The sequence below is a fragment of the Lampetra planeri genome, chromosome 12 (genome assembly GCF_965212315.1).
Source record: "Lampetra planeri chromosome 12, kcLamPlan1.2.h2, whole genome shotgun sequence".
Classification (NCBI taxonomy): domain Eukaryota; kingdom Metazoa; phylum Chordata; class Hyperoartia; order Petromyzontiformes; family Petromyzontidae; genus Lampetra; species Lampetra planeri.
In genome coordinates this window covers 7,868,063-7,887,324 of record NC_136118.1, presented here as the reverse complement: position 1 = coordinate 7,887,324, position 19,262 = coordinate 7,868,063, and the positions used below count along the sequence as shown (strand labels likewise).

The 19,262-nt window shown below is 50.7% G+C and overlaps 1 protein-coding gene across 1 annotated transcript in view; it reads left to right on the top strand.

Moving 5' to 3' along the window:
* Nucleotides 1-19,262, top strand: part of LOC144721616 (V-type proton ATPase subunit B, brain isoform-like) — a 40,781-nt gene that overhangs the window by 8,567 nt on the left and 12,952 nt on the right. The window contains exons 2-8 of the mRNA XM_078599399.1: nt 10,099-10,154; nt 12,607-12,705; nt 15,089-15,182; nt 15,638-15,715; nt 17,215-17,354; nt 17,873-17,974; nt 18,593-18,690. Coding sequence (XP_078455525.1) covers nt 10,099-10,154; nt 12,607-12,705; nt 15,089-15,182; nt 15,638-15,715; nt 17,215-17,354; nt 17,873-17,974; nt 18,593-18,690 — 667 coding nt within the window. The remainder of the gene's footprint in view (nt 1-10,098; nt 10,155-12,606; nt 12,706-15,088; nt 15,183-15,637; nt 15,716-17,214; nt 17,355-17,872; nt 17,975-18,592; nt 18,691-19,262) is intronic.

Here is a 19,262-nt window from a genome sequence, read left to right as displayed (position 1 = left end):
TTTGATTTCTCCTCCTCCTCCTCCTCCCATCAACACGTTTATATATTTCTTTTAGCTTTGAAACAAGAACAATGAAATTGCTAACTTTTGTTAAATTAGCTCAATTGTCCATGTAACGCGTACGTTGTCGCAGCCGCTTGTAAACCCAAGTGTGGCTTTACGGCTTGCTGAGTATTCAGTCTTCAACCCCCGCATCGTACCGGCAGAAGCTTGAGAGATGGAATGACCAAGACACAGCCCAACCCGGAAACCCACACTTCGTGTGGTTGGCATCGACCCCGCTACAAGGGATACAAACATGGGCCCTCTGTCCAATGCTATTCCTCCCTCCCAGCTCTTCGTAAACCCAAGGTGCCTGGGCCTCTCTCGAGTCGGTGAGCCCTGGTGCAGTGGCACCACCTGTACACGTGGAAGCGACGCTCACTGCTTGCAGTGAGGATGCCGCGGCTAAAATCACGAGGCGCGATAAACACAAAGCAGCTTTCATGCCAGGATTCAAAGGTCGGCCGGGTCCTGTGCTCTCCTTTAATATTTTTTTCTGCAATGGCGATGCATTTCTCTCGCGCTTTATGGATTTATTACTGGTTAGGAGCCCTGCGGGAGTTATATTTTTACCGAACGTCACACGCCGTGAGCTCATCTCACCGAGATCGTTGCTCGCTTTGAAGTTGAGAAACTTTGTATTACCATGAGTGAGCCTTCTTCTGGAGCTGATGGCCAAGTTGTAGCACTTTGTGCTGCGACAGCAGCTATGTTGTAATTACAGATGCGAGAGCATCAGCACTTGTTTTACCACACGTGGCTTCTTTGTTAAGTAGGATTTCACGTCGTTTTGACCGTTTCATTCGTTACATTCAAGCGCTAGAGCTCTGAAATCGCATGGTCGACTAGAGGGAGCTGTCGGAGAGTCCCCTATGGAAGGTGCCCTCCCCCCCCAACCCCCCCACTTGACGGTATGTTGGCCCACTCTTCCACGCTGACCAGCCGTCTCGGAAGAGGTCGGCACCACCACACGTGACCTGCCGATTGAAAAACTGTTGTGCGCCCGCTTACACTGCCGGATGGACAGACGCGAGGATGGCGTTTTAAGAAACTTGCCGATCGTTTCAACTGCAGCGGCCGGGAGATGCATCTGGCAGCCCTCTGGATTGCAAGTCCAGCCTGTTACACCGTTACCCCACAGCGGTTGCGCCGAATGGAGCAAAGACCTCCGGCCATGCGTAAGCTGGGATTTACGTCGTCGTGTTTGGTGGAAGCTCCGCGTGATGTTCAGCAACGTTTGGCCTGTGAAGCAAGCGCGTGCGTCTTTGTGGCTTTGTTTACAGTTTTAATCAAATAATTTGTCTTACAAAGAATTGCAACTAACGCATTTTTTTCGCGGTTCTTCCCAAAAACGAGGCCCCTTACCTGTCACCGTTTGCTAATTCCGCTACTTACCGGCGTGGCGAAACTACACGACACAGTTGTCTGTACACAAAGGCAAGGCAGCCTCACAAGCCCAGGCCGCCGGTGAAATGACAGCGCAACGCCACAGATGCGTTCGGCCCCCTTCATCGTGGTCGCTGTCAAAACGCAATTAGAGCTGTCATGTCCCAAAGTGGAGCAATTTTACAAGCGGCAGATTCCTTCTGGCTCTCTCGAATACTTTACAACCGTTCATTTATTTTTTGTTAGCCTCCGCGTTTATATCTAACAAAAAAAATGCTTTTATTCCACTCAAGGGCAACTTGGCAGGAGTTGCGGATGATGGGTTAATTTTTTGCGGCGTGATTGTCAGCGACGTGAACGCGGCTGGCGAGCGTCACGCGTTAAACCACGGCGTTCATTTGCCCGGAGCCGCGAATATTGTTTGAACGCCGCTAAAAGGGAAGCTGGCCTTCTGACCACAAACGTTGCAACGATTTATCGAGTGGCCAATCAAGCGCGGCGCGCCGTAACGTTATCGGCGCTAAGCGTTTCACATTACGCGGGAGGGCGACGTTGCCGTAATGACAGTTTTAAATTGGTAGAAGCGAACGCATTGAGTCATCATCCAAACAGAACTCCGCGTGTGAAAGACTGTTGATGGTGGGAAGGTAGGGCTTGGGGTTCGGGGGAGAGAGATGTGGTGAGAGGGGGGGGGGGAGAAGGAGTCTGGGGTGCGTGGGTAGATGGGTGAGTGGGGTGCGAGTTAGAGCAGAGAAGTATTGCTAAGTATGCCTGCTAACAAAAGACGTGTTCTCAACCTTTTTTTTCCTCTCTCTCTAATCATCACCTTGGTTTCACTTTTCAGATGATTGCAGCGCGCAGAGATTGCGAGAGATTTGCAGCAGCTGGTCCCCATGAGTAGTCGTGAGTGCGGAGAGCACATCCCTGCTGCATGCGAGTGAGCCATTTCCGCTCGCAAGAATAAAAGAAATCCTGCGAGTTGCAATTTTGGGATTGAGAAGGAGATGAGAGGGGCGGTGGTGCGGGGAGGGTAAAGGGTGGTCCGGGGGGGGAGGGGCGAGAAATAATTAATGAAATACAACGTGAAAAACACACAATCCCCTGCTCGTGATTGGCCCTTTCACGGCTTTGGGAAGCGAAATGCGTGCGCAGAGACCACTACTTTCTCACGCTTGAATGAGCCATTTCGTCCCCCTTCTACAACACCACCACCACCACCTCCTCCTCTATCACCACCGCCTCCTCCTCCTCCTCATCCTCCTCATTCTTCTTCTTAACCCCCCCCCCCCCCCCGTGGGGCGCTCTCGATTTTCAGCCCCGGCCCCGCCGTCCCCCACAAAGGGGCACCGAGCTTGTTAGCGGAGCGTCCGGGGACGCAGGTGTGCGGGAACTGCACGGGAATGCTGCCTCCGCCGTTGCCCTCCGCGCCGCTGGGGGCCTCCTCCTCCGGAGCGGGCGGCCCTCCGCGCTGCACCGGGGCCGCCCTAATTAGTCGAACGGTGACCGCTCCCCGCCACGCTTTAGAGCCGCCTGTCGGGCCCGCTCTGCTCCGTCGCGGGCCGCGCTTTGATGCCCCGCGCGGCGATTGACACGTCGCACAATGGGCAGCGGTGGTGGTGGTGGGGGTAGAGGGCAGGCTCGCCGCGCCGAGCACAATGGGCCTGCCCTCACCCTCGCTTGCTGCCCCCCCACCACCACCACCAACCCCCCCCCACCATCTCGCACCCCACCCACCACCCCATGACGCCCCCCACCACAACCTTTGGTGCGCGCAGCTGCGAGCACAGAGGGGATGGTGGCAAGATTAGCGAGAATTAATTGCAGCAATAAGGGCAAATTGCCTGTTATGCCATCTCAAGGTTCATTTGTTTCCTGCCTTAATTAACGCCCCCTGAGAGGGAGCGTTCCCTTGGTGGGGATGAGGTAGGGAGGAAGGGAGGGGGGGGAGGAGGGAGGAGGGGGGGAGGAGGGGGGGCTGTGCCTCCCACGCCCCCAGACTGTGTACGCCAGAGGGTTCTCGCTACCTGTCACCGTAACGGGGCATGCGTGTGCACCATGGGGCAGAGAGGCTACCCGCGGAGTTTTGTTCGAGAGCTGGCTACGCAGCGGTATTCGTTCAACTAGTCTCGCTCTGCTGATGAGACCCCCGGAGGCCAAAACCGCTCCATAGTTTGCACATTTAAATTAATGCTTGCTGGATAAAATAAGCCATGCGGCCGAATGACTGGGGGTTTTTTTTGTGGAGAGACAGATGTTTTTTTTTACGAATGAAATGTGTTTGGTTTGTAATATATAACAAACAAAAAACCTTCCGGTCTCAATGGATCCATTCGAATAATTTTGTCTTTTTTTTACAAAGTTTATACCCAACTGTGCGACTGATGTTTTGTCATTAGATGAAGAATCCATTCTAATCGCTCGCAGGCAGAGCATTGCAACCCTCTGTGTTAAAGAATGGCCAATAGAAGTGGATATCACAGAACACCTTCTGAGATCCCTTCAAAGTGACCTCTAGTCCACACAGTAGGGGGCATTTCATTGGCCTCTGATGTGTTTGGTTTTAAATATTGTCAATCTTTCTTTGTCTATAATAAGTGCTTCTACAGTGGCATTTGAATGGAAACAAAAGTTCATATTTTCTCCGCGTGTTGGTGGTGAGATTAATTTTAATTCTTAAAAATTGAGTGTATTAATTATATTTTGCATATCCACACAAATTATTTTTTGTTAAATATAATATTGACCTTTGCTCAGGTTTGGGTCAACCTTTTGCTACATTCTGCAATCGTTTATTAAGAGCCATGTTACTCGATTATTTTATTAAATAATAGAGGTATAACAATTAACTTCCTGATGGTTCTAATAGTTGTTGTAATTTAGCCAGGATTAGATTTTTTTTGCGGGGAATGTAGCAGCCACTGGTGGGGCAACAAAGAATCAGGAGAACCCATCACCTACAGCGTGTATGAATCGAATATAATCGATTCTTACACTCGTAATTCAATGTATGTATCTATCTATCGTGACTGCAAGAATCAGTGTTAATTGATGCATAATTACGCCTCTATTAAATATACAACAGACACAGTTGTGTCTGTCGCTGCAGCATGTGCACACAGTAGGTTAGCATATATATACTTTCAGCACTGTAAGTTCACCGTTTTGGCACTCGTATTACATCTCCGGGCACTGTTCGGTGGGGCACAGCATATTGGAGTGAACATTAACCCGAAGTTTTGTGGGCTTTGAACAGTTTTGCACCTGGAAGCCTCAGCTGCATTTTGTGAACACGCCCGGTGTCTATCCACTCCTGTAGGAAGGCCTCCACAATGGTTTTTGGTCCTGCGGGTTTATTGTCCATACTTCACCACGCTGGTCATGGTTAAGTTGGTGAAGGGGTGGGGGGTGTGAGAAGGGGGGGGTGCGTGGCCATGGCCGGAAATCAAACCCAAGTTGTTGGGCTCAGTGCAATGCGTCAATCGCTGCGTCACCACTCGACAACATATACATGAGGCTTCCCTTACCTAATGATGCATCAATATTGATAAATGATATCATAGTCAGAGTACATGTACTATTCGTTGTCATAATAAGTGGCGTTGGAAAGACTAAGCATTATTATGCAACGATGTTTTGCTCACCACGTAAGTCAATCGAGTTGCAAAAATGTGCGGCGAAACAGACAGTGGGGTGAAGTGCAAAATTTCACGGTGAGCGTTGAAAGCCGATTGTCTGGCTGATTGCGCAAGTGCCGTTAGTGAGCACTTCATTAAAGCCAGAAATGTGAGCAACCACCCCGAAACCTCCGACAAGCTTGGCTGCCTCAACTCCCCCGCACCAGAAATCTCCAGCCGCGTCGTTAAAAACACACCGGACGCAGTCTGCTCCAGCCATGGGCGAATCGAGCACGTGGCCAACCGCCTCTAGACAAGCACACCGCGAGCACGCCACCACAGCCATCGCCAGCACTGCTACTTAAACCACCACCACCACCACAATTGTTAACAAAGACAAAGATTTCGATTTAAAGCTTTCGTGACTGCAGGGATTCATCTTCTTGGTTCCTTCGGTAAAGTCACGTAGAATGGAAATAATAAAATAATAATAAAACATAATAAAATAATTCTCACGACGTTTCGGCCACAACGCAAGCAGCCGTCCTCAGGTGAAAAACAGGTATGTCGGAAAGATGAAAGACAAAGATCCCCCCCCCCCCGTATAGCCTTAACAGACTGTTGAGGCAAGTGCTGTTAGCGAGTAGCACCTAGAATGCCTGGCATAGCTCACGAGAGGGTGGGTGGCCAGCACCATGCCGAACCGCTTTTGTCTCCCCAGTAGCGATGTTTACACGGCGCACGAGGTATTTATTTGAGGCTGAGTCGATCTAGGGGAGGCCCTGGACCAGTTCAGATATTCGTGGCTGGTGTTGGCCGTGAGTGGGAATCGAACTCGGGCCGTCGGGTTAGTAGCACAGTGCACCAACCGCTACACTTCCTTTCTCCACACTGATGTTACCACAATGATGTTACCACACTGATGTTACCACCGCAACCATCACCAACATTGTCACAATTGTCACCACCAGCACTGCCACAACCACATCACCACCACACCGATCATTACCACGCTTACTGCTGCACCTCCAACAACATCGCCAACTTTACCGCTAGGACCATGGCCCTCGCAAATGACACTTGTTCCGCTGATGAAATCACCCCCCCACCCCCCCGTTACATACGCCTTGCCTTCACAGGCCGTCTTGCTACCAGGGGCGTCCCTGTGGAAAGATGTTATTTCCCTCGAATGGTAGGACGCAGGAGGTCATGGGTTCGATCCCGACCTTGACGCCTGTTCATTTTAAGTTTGCGTGCTCTCTCTCCCCCGCAGGGGTCGTGTGGTTTGTTCTCCGGTCCCTCCGGTTTTACCCTCCACATTTAGAAGCTCACATTTATATGATTTGCCTGCGACTATAAATTCCCACGTATGGTATAAGCCGCTTCGATGAGTTATCATGTGTCGCCACGTCACCTCTGATAAAAAGCTAATAGCACGGCGGGCTTTACCTGTTAAATATAGTTTAGTTTTAGTTGAGTACTACACATGCCTGGCGTACTGCCACGATTGGTCTCCCTTGTTTTGTATAAACGAGACAGAAGTCCAGGCCGTGCTTTGACAACACAGTGGCAGGGCGCGCATTCAACACCAGCACTGCAGAGGACTTCATTCAGGATCCCGCTTGTCAAAAAGCCATCCCACTCCAGTTTGGCCACAGCCTCCACCGGTTTGGACTTGGGTTGGTGCTCGATGCTAACAAATAACCTTGAGGCTAGTGTTGCGGTTTATAGAGAGACTCGTTCAGACGAGAAACCTGCATTGCCGAACTGCTGGATTTTTAAAGTAGAGTTTTTATGTTTTTATTTGTTTTAGAAAAAGCAGCCATCTGATGTGTTTGCGTGTTATAGCTCAGTGTTGTTCGTAATTTGCGTCACTGGCAAAAATGGCCTCCACTGCAGGGAGCTGTAAAGAGCCCCTCTGAGAAAGCTGAGCAAAACAGAACACACATTCTATTGTGAAAACACAACACGGAAAACACTACTAATTTAAAAAAATCAGGAATACATTTTAATCGGGACAATCTTAAGATTGTCAAACTTAAACACCGTCCTGCGCGCTTACAATATCTTTAAACGTGGGTAGTTCACCAGAACAAAGGACAAATTATCCCATATTGCACATTTATTTGATTCACTTTGTATAAACGGCGCACGTGTGTCCCGCGAACTGATGCGCTTTAAGAGTAAATATCGCTATTGTCGAACAATCCCAGGAAGCGATTGACGTCCATAGACGATTGCTTCACGACAAACGAAACGTGCGGATCTTGTAGACAGAGCAGCAGTGAACACAAAAGGCCATTTAAACTTTGACAGAATAACGACCTATCTGTTTGTGTTTTCAATAACTGCCGTAACAAGTACTCGGTTCTAAGTGGTTCACTGATCAGAATGCCACGGGATTTTACTGCTTGCAGCGATGCCAATTGAGCCATCGTTTTAAATAACTAATAACCACTAAATTCGTATTTTCAATGGGTGGGGCAGAGGTGCCTGCTTAATTGGCGATGCTCTGCCTATAGAATTGGGTATATCGCGACCCCGAGAGTGAAGGAAAAACAAGAAAAAACTGCAGAACGCGGTTAACCCCATTTCTTTTCGACACAGGGGCCAAACCCACGATTGTCGCTCACAGCGTTCATAATCGCCTTTGTGGTGGCAGGCCACTTACACAGCTGTCCCCGCCTCATCTTCGCGCCGGGCGGCGGCGGCGGCTGGTGGCGTTAGCAGTGTCAATATTTGTTTTCAGAAAGTTCTCCAGAGCGATGGGTCCTCCCGACCCACCACCACCACCCCCCCTCCCTCCTCCTTCTATATTCTTCTTCTTGTCGTTACACAAGGAGCGCGAGCCGCGGAGTGCTTGTGTGTCCTTCAGGCGGACCGGCTTAAAGGAGCATGACACGGACAAATCCTTTTAGTCGCGGGCGTTAGTAGAAGAAGAAGGAGGAGGAGGAGGAGGAGGAAAAAGAATCCCATGCAGTCCCCGTTTGGCGTGACCCCCCACCGGCGACACAATGGGATGCGGGGGCGTTTTCTCGGCGAATCTGACTAATTGTGCGTCAGTGGCAGGTCCCACGGCCCGGCTGCTGAATGCATCTTGTTGCGAGCGCAATGTGGAGTCGGGGGCCGGCTAATCCTTTAAATGCTCCTCGGCTCCCCCTGAGAGGGGTATTCTTTAGCAGGGCTACGGGTGAGACTGACACCGACCTCATTATCTTCTCCCCCATTGCCCTCCGTGTTGTCCTGGCCTCGTTTGCTAATTGATTTGATAATTTGCTTGCGGTGGCGGACGGGGACATGGTGCGGGGGGGGGGGGTGTCGTGTGGGCGTGAGGGGGTTGCGTAGGTGGGAGGGTTGGGATGTCGGGGTAGGGTGGTTGACGAGTTGGGGGGGGGCGGTGTGGGGGGGGGCTCGGGAACGTCTCGCGGAGTACGGGAGTTGTAAAAAAAAACGCCCTAAACTATTGCAGAGGGCAAGGGGGGATGGCCATTGAGCATTGACCATGCCGAGCTGTTGCGGTTCTGGATCGGAATTCCACGCTCGGCTAAAGGGGAGCGATTGTGACGGTAAAACAAAAATGGGGGTGTCTTTTGTTCACGGCTCCTGTGAATGTGTGGTCCGGCCCACACATGAGCTGCTCGCAAGCGGAGCTGGAGGGGGTGGAGCTGTTTGGCTTGTGGCTAATTACTTACCAGATGGATGGGGTTTTCAGCGCAGGAGGGTGTTTACTTCCTGTGTGTTTTCCTTGCCTTTCAGGCCTCTTTGTCACTCAGATCATTGTGGATTTTCTGAATGGGAGTTACCACTGGGAACGGGGCTGAAAGGGAGCGGCTAATTCCCGAAGGCGAGATTACGAATTCGCCTCCTCTCCGCCACCTCGCGCCTGCCGAGTTGACCACACGCGAACCGCCGAGCGGCCGCTCGTTATTCGACCGCTCCCTCTTATCGGCCTAATCGCTTCCGATGGTCTTGGAGATTCCGCGCTTGAGCCGCGCAGGTTGAGTGAGGGCGTCGACGGCTACGACGACGACGTCGACAATGCCGGCGGATTTGGACGCCCGCGAAATGTGCCCGAGTGGTTGGTGACGATGGCCCCGTGGTCGTGCGGAGAGGTGGGACGTCCTCCTTCGGAGCCGTCGTCCGGCGGGCGGGCGGGCGGGCGGCCGATGGGATGAAAGAACGATGCCTCTTGCCACGCCGTGGAAGCTTTGGCACCACCGCAAATTGTGTTGAGCACTTTAATGCGATTGAGCCAAACAACGACGAGCCACAAAGTGCGTGAGCGTGCATGCGAATGCGCGGTCATGAATATGATTAGGCCAAACAAAATCAGCAACGCACCGTGCAATGTTGAATGTGCAGCCAATGCGGGAATAGTTAATGGATTAATTAAGCAACGGGCGCATATTCTCACGCTAATCGGATTTTTTGTTGTTTTATTGGGCTGTTGTTGAAATTATCCCGTCACCTGCTTAAGAGGTCGCTCTGTCGCCAACGGCGAGCGGATATCGTTGCCGCCGCACGAGCGTCGCGATCGCGGACACGCTGCTCGAAAAAAAGAAAAACTTCGAAAATTAAGTCCGGGCGAGCAGAAGTCACAGCCACTGACATTTATAAGGAAACATTGATTTTTTATGACTGCTCTTCAGCCAAGCAGCACAGCTTCAAACATCACATCTCACGGCCCCTGTGTCAAATGCATTGATCGTCACAGCTGGTGGGGGGGGGGGGGGTTGCTGATTAGGATTAGAACTTGAAGTTGTTTAATTGAATTTCTCCGCCTCAGCAGGTTCTGGCCCGGACTAAGTGGGAAGTGTGCAAGGCACCTTAGCGGGAGATGCCGAGGCCTCTGCAGATGTGCTTTCCCCCAATTTGCTCTGAGCAGCTGGGCACTTGGTGACCTTTGACAGAAGCGGCGCGCCACACTTGTCGTGTGCAATACGCGTCACGCGCGGCACTGCCCCCACCACGAGTACCCTGCAGTACTACATTAACCTTTCTCACTGCCCTCCTTGTGTTTCCTCCCCCCTCCCCCACCCCACACACACACCCGTAGCGTACAAGACGGTGTCAGGAGTCAACGGCCCTCTGGTGATTCTGGACCAAGTGAAGGTATTACTACAACAACAACAACAACGCATTTTTTTGTTGTTGCTTTGGCTGATATTTTTTTTCCGTGGGACTTATAGCCACACTCTCCTCCTCCTGGTTTTCAGGTGCAGCTGACGTAGCTTAAGCTCTCCCCATTTTGTCACTTACGGAATTGCTTTAATTATCTACGGCCCAGGGCTTAATTTTTCGCCGAACGTTTTCCGGGTCGCTTGGTAGAGTGGGGCTGGTGGCGCGTGACGAGTAGCCACAGCCGTGGCGAGAGGTACGGTGGATGTGGTGTGCAGGCTGCGAACATATTTTCCGGGTGAGCGATCTGGGCAAACTTGGCTCAATTTTGGAATGATTATGTCCTGCGTACAGCTCCTGTCTGTGCAGAAGATATCATCATCCATAAAAGCAGAATGGAGAGTTTGTGTCTCGACGAGCTGATTAAAGGGAAACATTGTCTGAGTTAAAACAAGGATAACGAGCGATGGAAGGACCTAAGCTTACATCTTCGAGTTTGTGAAATCAGTCAGGTGATGATTTCACGGTAACCATGTATGTTGAACTTCTTTCGAATCATACGTAGCCAACCATTCTAATCGGAGGTGTGGCGAAAGAACAATAAAACCCTAATGCTGATGCTGATGTTAGGAAAAAACAAGGGTGCGTGACCAGGACACATCACTGGAAGGGAAAATGGCGGCGGGTTAAGGCTAATGTCGGAATGTCAGCCAAAGAAGAGCACGTGACCTGCCACAGAGATGGAGCCACGAAATCATCTTGTGTGCAGGTGCGAGACGAACTGCCATGCGGGACCGTGAATACTCGGGGAGGCCTTAATCCAGCAGTGGATTGATCACGACTGATGATGATGATGCTGACGATGGCCGTCGAAGGGGCACAGTCGTAGTCTCGAGCGGCCTACACCTTAGGATGCGTTCATTCAAACTTATTGACAAAGCACGTGTATAGTAGAACATTTACACCGACTGTGTTTTTGTGTGGCCCAGCGCTGCGTGTCGGCATGCCATTGGTTATTTTCTCATGGTAAGAGTAAACGGATGGAGTACCTCCTGTAGCAACAAGTCTACGTTGCTAATGAGTGGGAAGGCCTTCATCCAGCAGCGGATTGACAAAGTGCTTTAAATAATAATAATGATGACTATTGTTGTTATTATAATATCAACCAAACAATTTCACCCAAGTAGCGTTGTCACTAAATACACCAAGCAATTGCAGACATTTAATGTAAAGTCTGGTGTTTACACGATGTGGCATGTTATGCAAATTGGGTGACATTTGCTTGGATAGTCTGGAACTGACGAGACAGAAAATGGCAAAAGTTACGACTGGCGCTGAGATTGTCGGATTTTTCTCATTTCCCATCACTCTTGCTCATACGTGTGCCACCTCTGAGGTAGAAAAAAAAAATTCCCCAGAAGATATCGTGAAAATAAGAATATCTCGCATTGAGCGGACGAAGCGAGCACCACGAGTTAACCCCTCGTCTCGCGTGGCGTATTGTTACTCAGCTGACGCAAGCCGACTCTTGTCGTGTCCTGGGAAGACTTGAACAACGGGGACCGTCCTGGGTAAACCAGCACAGGTGGCAACCCCCGGTTACCCGAGTCGAGCGAGAATCCATGCTTGTGGCGGGCACACGGAGAGCACCGCGTCACTTCACGATGAGAACCTGATGGCATTACGTCACTCCCTCGCGAGGAGAGTAGCCAAAAAACGATGACGTCAGCAGCAAATCGTGGCACCTTTTTGATGCAGGAAGAAGTGGCCTGGATCTCCCTTTGGGACGTCCCATTGATGTTTGGGACCGCCGCGCGTCAGGGACGCTGGGCTATGTTGTCAGCAGGGGGGCGGCGAGGAAAAATCCATCGTTGTACCGTACTGTTATGTGCTCCCCGCGTCTACGCTCCCGCGGCTTCGCCAAGCCGCACTCGGTGACCAGCGTGGAGAAGCACGGTCAAGTGACCTGCACCGCACACTCGCAGAAGTCTGGTGTGGGGAGGCCGTCATCCAGCAGTGGATTGACATGAACATCATTAGCTCTCAACCATGTTCGTGTTGCGGGCCCCCCACCCCCAACCCCCCAATCAACACCACTGCTTCCCGTGCTGCTCCCAGCCTCAGAAACGCGACGAATGTCACCTGAGGCCACAATACAAAGAGGGGTCTCACTTTTCCACGCCTCTAAGTAACGCAGTGTTCGTAAAACATTTGATTCTCGTTGTGTTGTAGTGTGTTTTGCACCAGTGAGGCACTTGTGTTACGCTGCGTATCAGTGTGTTTTGTCACTGCAACACGGCACCGACATTCAACATTTCTCCTGCACAGTATCCATGCCGCAGCCTGCGCCTTACCGCCCCTCCCCCCACCAGTCCCCCTCCCGCCCCCCGCCCATCCGATCCGAGATAAGATAAGAGAGCCTTTGTGTTTCTGCTGCTTCTCTTAGTTTCCAAAATATGCGGAGATCGTGCATCTGACGCTTCCGGATGGCGTGAGGCGCAGTGGCCAGGTGCTAGAGGTGAGCGGCTCCAAGGCCGTCGTCCAGGTGAGATCTTCTGCCCCCTGCCCCATCGTCACTGTCGTCACAATCATCGTCATCACCACCCACGTCACAATCATGATCATCACAATTATCATTCTCTTACTCTTAGTTCTTTCGGTAAAGTCACGTAGGTAAAAACTGAAATTAAAATTAATAAAAATAAAACAATAAAAATCACGACGTTTCGGAGGCAACACAAGTCTCCGTCATCAGGTGGGACCGTCACAGCCAGATTTGCTGCATCAAGTGAGGGAGGGATTCAAGATGTAAGCTCTTATCATCATCACCTTTTTCACAATTATCACTAGCATCGCATTCATCTTCATCATAAGCTGCGGTCTATCATTGACTGATCCGTATCATCATCCCGCAGAGATCAGTCAAATAAGCACGGCTGCAGAGTACTACTTAGTAGAAACATTAAACAAATTAACAAAAACAACTCAACACATTCGTCAATAACACCGTGGCCTTAAAAAGGTAACGTATTTAACAGGCGACATTTAGGGGGAAATGGCCCTTCAACATTGCAAATGAATGTCCTACCTCCCTGGAGAAGGTCCAAATAAAACAAACGTAATCTTCTGACCTTTGTCATACTTCACCCCACTGGTCAATGTGGATTAGTGAAGGGGGTCATCCAGGACCGTTTCGGATGTCACTGGAGGCCAGTGGTGTTCGCCGTGCACCGAGCGTGGAACTCGGATCGCCCCGGTTCACGGTGCAGCAGCGCCCCAACCGCTACGTGCACACCGCCGCCCCACCCAGAACGCGCACTTTACTGAACTAAATTATTTCCTAAACGCATTATAAGACGGAAGAAGTATAATGCACGCAATTAAGCGTGACGCAAATGACATTTAATTACCGCATGACATTTACACGAACGCGGCTCAATTTGCATATCCCGGCACTGACGGTAACAAAGGTGCACCTGTCCTGCCTGCCCCAGTGCCAAGCGGGGTGTGTGGTGGTGGTGGTGGTGGTGGAGAGGGGGGGGTGGTGGTGGTGGAGAGGGGGGGTGGTGGTGGTGGTGGAGATGGGGGGTGGTGGTGGAGAGGGGTGGTGGTGGTGGTGGAGAGGGGGGGAGGGTGGTGGTGGAGAGGGGTGATGGTGGTGGAGAGGGGTGGTGGTGGAGAGGGTGGGTGGTGGTGGTGGAGAGAAGGGGGGGTGGTGGAGAGGGGGGGTGGTGGTGATGGTGGAGAGGGGGGGTGGTGGTGGTGGTGGAGAGGGGGGGGGTGGTGGTTGTGGAGAGGGGGGTGGTGGTTGTGGTGGTGGTGGTTGTGGAGAGGGGGGGGTGGTGGTGGTGACGGTTGTGGAGAGGGGGAGTGGTGGAAGGCTGGTGGTGGAGGCGGGTGGGCCGTGTTTTGCCAAAGTTTGTGCGGTCCTTTCTGTTTCCAGGCAGCGCCCGTTTTATTATGATTTCTTTCATTATTTCTGCCCGTCTGTAAGGCCATCTGTGGGCTGATTGCTCAGTGAGCAAGAAGGGTTTGGGCAAAAGGTTTCTCTGGCCATTAAATTAGGCACGCGAGCGAGCGGGAGCGAGTGGGCGAGCGTGGGTTTGGAGGGAGCGACGGGGCCCCCCACGCTAACCTCCCAGAGACCCTCGCTTGGCTGGCGGCCAAGTGCCCGCGCGCGCCAGTGCGGGGCCCTTCACGGCGCGCCTCATTTGTCACCTCGCCTCTGATCTCGCCAAAGTTTTGCCGCCCGGCGCTTTAAAAGCCATCAAGTCTATGTCGCCCCGCTCTCCCCAGACGACCGGCAAAGTGCACGGAGCAAGGGGTGTCGCGAGCTCAGGTGGCCCCCTCCCTCACTTCCCCTTTGCCCCTCCACCCCCCCCACGACCCCCTCCGCCCCCCCCCCGCGCTGAGAGTCGAGGTAGATGCCCCCCCCCACCCCCCCGAACGCGGGCCTGAACTGCTCCGGCGAAAGCGACGAGGGTGCACGTCATCGTCATGACGATTGTAATTATTGTGATGTGCAGCCGGAGCGATGAATTAATAGCTGAATGATAATTAAAACGAAGTGGGGGCGTGGGGGAGGGGCGGCTCAGGGTGGGGGTGCGAGTGAAAGATATTGATTTAGCATGGCCACCGATGACATTCTGAGTCGAATCAACAGCACCGTGCCTCCTAGAGGATTTGAATGTGTATAGGGCAATTGATTGCTTCGCTGACAATTCAAGGCTGTCTGCTTTTTGCTTTCCTTTGCTCAGTGCAGCGCCGTGCTGTTATTTATAGTCAACTCTTCACTGATAGATGAGGAACCTTCCCTGTCCAAATCCCAATCTCCCAGCGTCCTGTCTGAGCCAGGCGTGCCACCTGACCACTCACGCTTCCTCTGGGGGGGTGGGGTGGTTGCTGTTGCCCGCTCTGCACCACCGCAGGTATTCGAAGGCACGTCGGGGATCGATGCCAGGAAAACCACCTGCGAGTTCACCGGGGACATCCTTCGGACGCCCGTCTCCGAGGACATGCTGGGTCAGTCGCCCCGGCCGGGCTGTTTCCGTGTTTACGGATATTTGCGACTGTGATTGCGTCCACCTCGTCAGTTGTGGCGACGGGATAGCGGGACTATGGGACAGCGGGGTGACAAGATAGTGGGGCGATGGGATAGCATGGTGAAAGGATAGTGGGATTATGGGATAGCATGGTGAAAGGATAGTGGGATTATGGGATAGCATGGTGAAAGGATAGTGGGATTATGGGATAGCATGGTGAAAGGATAGTGGGATCATGGGATCGTGGGACTACAGAATAGTGGGACTACGAGATAACATGGTGATGGGATAGCGTGACTACGGAATAGCGGGATGATGGAATAGCATGACTACTGGACAACTGACTATGTAATAGCGGGGACTACGTGAGCGTCGCCCATGATTTTCAGCTTTTAGAGACGTTAAGTGATTGTGGAAAATGTGCCTCCGATGCAGGTCGAGTGTTTAATGGCTCGGGAAAGCCCATCGACAAAGGCCCTCCGGTGCTCGCAGAGGATTATTTGGACATCATGGGTAAGTGCTCGCTGCATGGATGGGACAGGTTGGGAGTCTCAAGTCTCCCTGCAACTCAATTGGAGCCTTTTGTGTGTCACTGTGCGTAATCGCGTGCTGCGCTCTAAGAGTTTTGCGAGCCAGGAAGAGAGTCCTTTTAAGAAAAGTATCTTCTGCTTTTTATCACTTGATGTCGTGTTAAACATTGAACTGGCCAGGTGTTATTTCGTATTCTAAGTGAGATTTCCCCTTTTCCGTTGTGTAATATTTGAAATTGCTGTCAGAGGATGAACGGCAAAACGTAGGGAGAGGAAAGTTGTTGTGCCACAAATTTGTGGCGTGTTGTATTATGCTCGCCAACTCTGCTGTATTCAGAATAATAACACCGTGGCCTTTCAATGAAAACATATATAATTGACGACGTTTCGGGCAATGACCCTTCTTCATAGCACATAAATTGTGCACGTGCTAAATGTCACCGATTCTATCGTTTTCTTGTTAAGGCCACGCTGCTGTTGATGAACGTGTAGAGTTATTTTTGTGAATTGAGCTGGTTCACCACTGTCAACGCCGCGGCACCAAATGCGTAGTCAGATTTTTCTTTAGAGGTCTACCTTAGGGTAGTGAAATTATATGTAGGAGGATTTGTTTTTTGAGTGCGTGTTGTTGTTTTGAAAACTGGAAAAAAACATTCCAAAATAAATTCTTACAAATATTTTTCCGGTAAGCAAATAATAAATAACAGGAATCGTGAAAAGTTTTCCCATTATTTTATGCAATCCTTACATTTTGTTGGTACTATGCTCTCACTTGTGTGGTCCTTTTATTCCATATCACAATAATTAATACATTTTAGCCCTTTTACACTCCACTGCTAGATGAAGGCAGAGTGATTTGACCATACTTCCCCACACTTGTCAGTGCGGGTTGGTGAAGGGAAGAGCCCCAGAACCGGTTCAGACATCGCTCGCCACTGATGTCAGCCATGGCCAGGAATCAAACTCAGGTTTCTCCATCCATAGAGCAGTGCACCACTGCTCCCCTGTTCTCTCTTCCATTGACTCGAAACTGAGCAAAGTTTTGTTTTTTTTGGCCAGTGAACTTTAGTTCAAATTTTTTTTAATATCTACCTAAGCATTCACAGAATACACTAAAAACCGTTGTACAGCGGAAGCCTCACATAAGCACACCCATTGTGTGAGCAAGTCCAGGTGTGCATATATCTACAGTGTGCTTGTGTGTTGCTCCTAAACCAGTGTAACACCAGTGCAATGTAATCATGCACGACATACAGGAGATCGGGTGATTACATAAGCGCTCTTCATGTATCCAATTTCCCACGGGATATGGTTTTGGAATACGTACGCATGTTGAACTTCTTTCGCGCCGTACGTAGCCAACCGTGCAAATCGTAGGTGGGTACATATGGAAAAGCGTGTGATGGAATTTGCGAAAGGAAACATCGTAACAAACAATACTCCCCTTGGCGTGTTTGTCCCCGTGCGCTTTGACTGGGCCAGGCCAGCCCATCAACCCCCAGTCCCGCATTTACCCCGAGGAGATGATCCAGACGGGCATCTCGGCCATCGACACCATGAACAGCATCGCCCGCGGGCAGAAGATCCCCATCTTCTCCGCGGCCGGCCTGCCCCACAACGAGGTCCGTCCACAGCTTCACCCCCCTCACCGTATAGGGGCGTCACGGTGGCGAGATGTTAACTACCTCACCCGGTTTACAGGAGGTCGTGGGTTCGATTACAACCCTGTAGGTTGGGTTGCACGACCACAGTCGCATTACTGTGCCTTGTCTTTAATTTGCCGTTCGTAAAGGAGATGTGCACACCCACCTGTTGATGTTCTCATACCATCGAATGGACAATTGCGGTGTACACATTAAAACATTGCTATGTGTTTTGCATGGAAACGTGTTGAAGATTTGTTCCACTTACAGAGAATGTAGGCATGTGACAATATCATTCAATACATTTATTTAATTGAACTTTATGCTCACAATAAATCACTTACTTTTTCCTCCCTCCAATTTCCAGAGGATTGTAGGCTGCAGAGTGAACCAATCATCATGAGTCGATTACGATGAATGTGGTGCACGATGGATCTGCTCTGGATGCAATGTGGATTGCGTGAGATCGGTTTGCGGTTGTGGCGTTGTCTGCGCAGATCGCGGCTCAGATCTGCCGCCAGGGCGGTCTCGTCAAGCAAGGCAAGGACACGATGGACTACAGCGATGACAATTTCGCAATCGTCTTCGCTGCCATGGGCGTAAGTGTCGCTTTCATTTTGGGTTTTTTTGTTTGGCATCAGCCCCTCGTCAACCACGCCCATTGAGCATCTCTAAAGCCGTCAAGATGATGGTGATTATCAGGGCACGAAGAATGCATTTGGTTTGTGTTCTTACTGTAACAGGTAAAAGGCACAGCCCTGCAATTTCTTGCTTACGCCACTGATGCGAGAAGGGCCTTCAGGAGTGCGAGCTCTGGAGACAGCCCCTCTAAGCGATGGTTGGCCTACTCTTCCACACTGGCCAGATGTGTTGGAAGAGGTGGAAATACCCACAATTTAACCCCCCCCCCCCCCCCCCCCCACACGCGTCTTGTCGATCACACAAATGTGCTGGGCCAAATTATACCCCTGGGTGAACAGAGGCGGTGGGGCGGGGGGGTGGAATTTAAGAAACTTGCAGCGTTGTTTCAACTGCCGAGCCAGGAATTTGAATTCAACTGGCGACCCCTGGATTGCAAGTCGAGTGTGTTGACCATTAGACAGTGCCGCACCGGGAGATGGAATCGAACGAGAGAACCTGGATTGCGAGTCCAGTGCGCTGATAACCACTCCACCACAGCAGTATCTAGCCGTATGGAATCGTGGTTCATTCCCTAGGTGAACATGGAGACTGCGAGGTTCTTCAAGTCGGACTTTGAAGAGAACGGCTCCATGGACAACGTGTGCCTGTTCCTCAACCTGGCCAACGACCCCACGTGAGGACCTCCTACACAATGCAGACCACAACACCCTCTCTGCATCCTGAATGTCATCTCCACCCCTTTGTATCATCTCCACCACCCTAATATCATCTCTTCCACCCTAATAACATCTCCACCACCCTCGTATAATCTCCATCACTTTTGTATTATTGCCACCACCCTAATATTATCTCCGCCATTCACTTCTCATGAACACCACGGGCTTACGATTGTTTTACTAGAAGGGTGTCTGTCGCATTGCTGCATGCCGCATGAAAAAAATATCGAGGATTGGCCAAACATGTAAAAAACGTTTTCTTGGTATTTTATATTCTTGGGTTTTTTCGGTAAAGTCACGTAGGTAAAACATTAAAATTAAAATTAATGTGGCCTCCGAAACGTCGTGATTTTTATTTTATTTTTATTTTACTTTTTATTAATATTAATTTTATTTTTTTTACCTACGTGACTTTACCGAAAAAACCCAAGAATATGAATCCTCGCAGTCACGAAAGCTTCAAATCTAAAATTGGTATTTGATAACAAAAATATATAAATGGGATTTTCTTTGGTCGCTTGACAGTGGC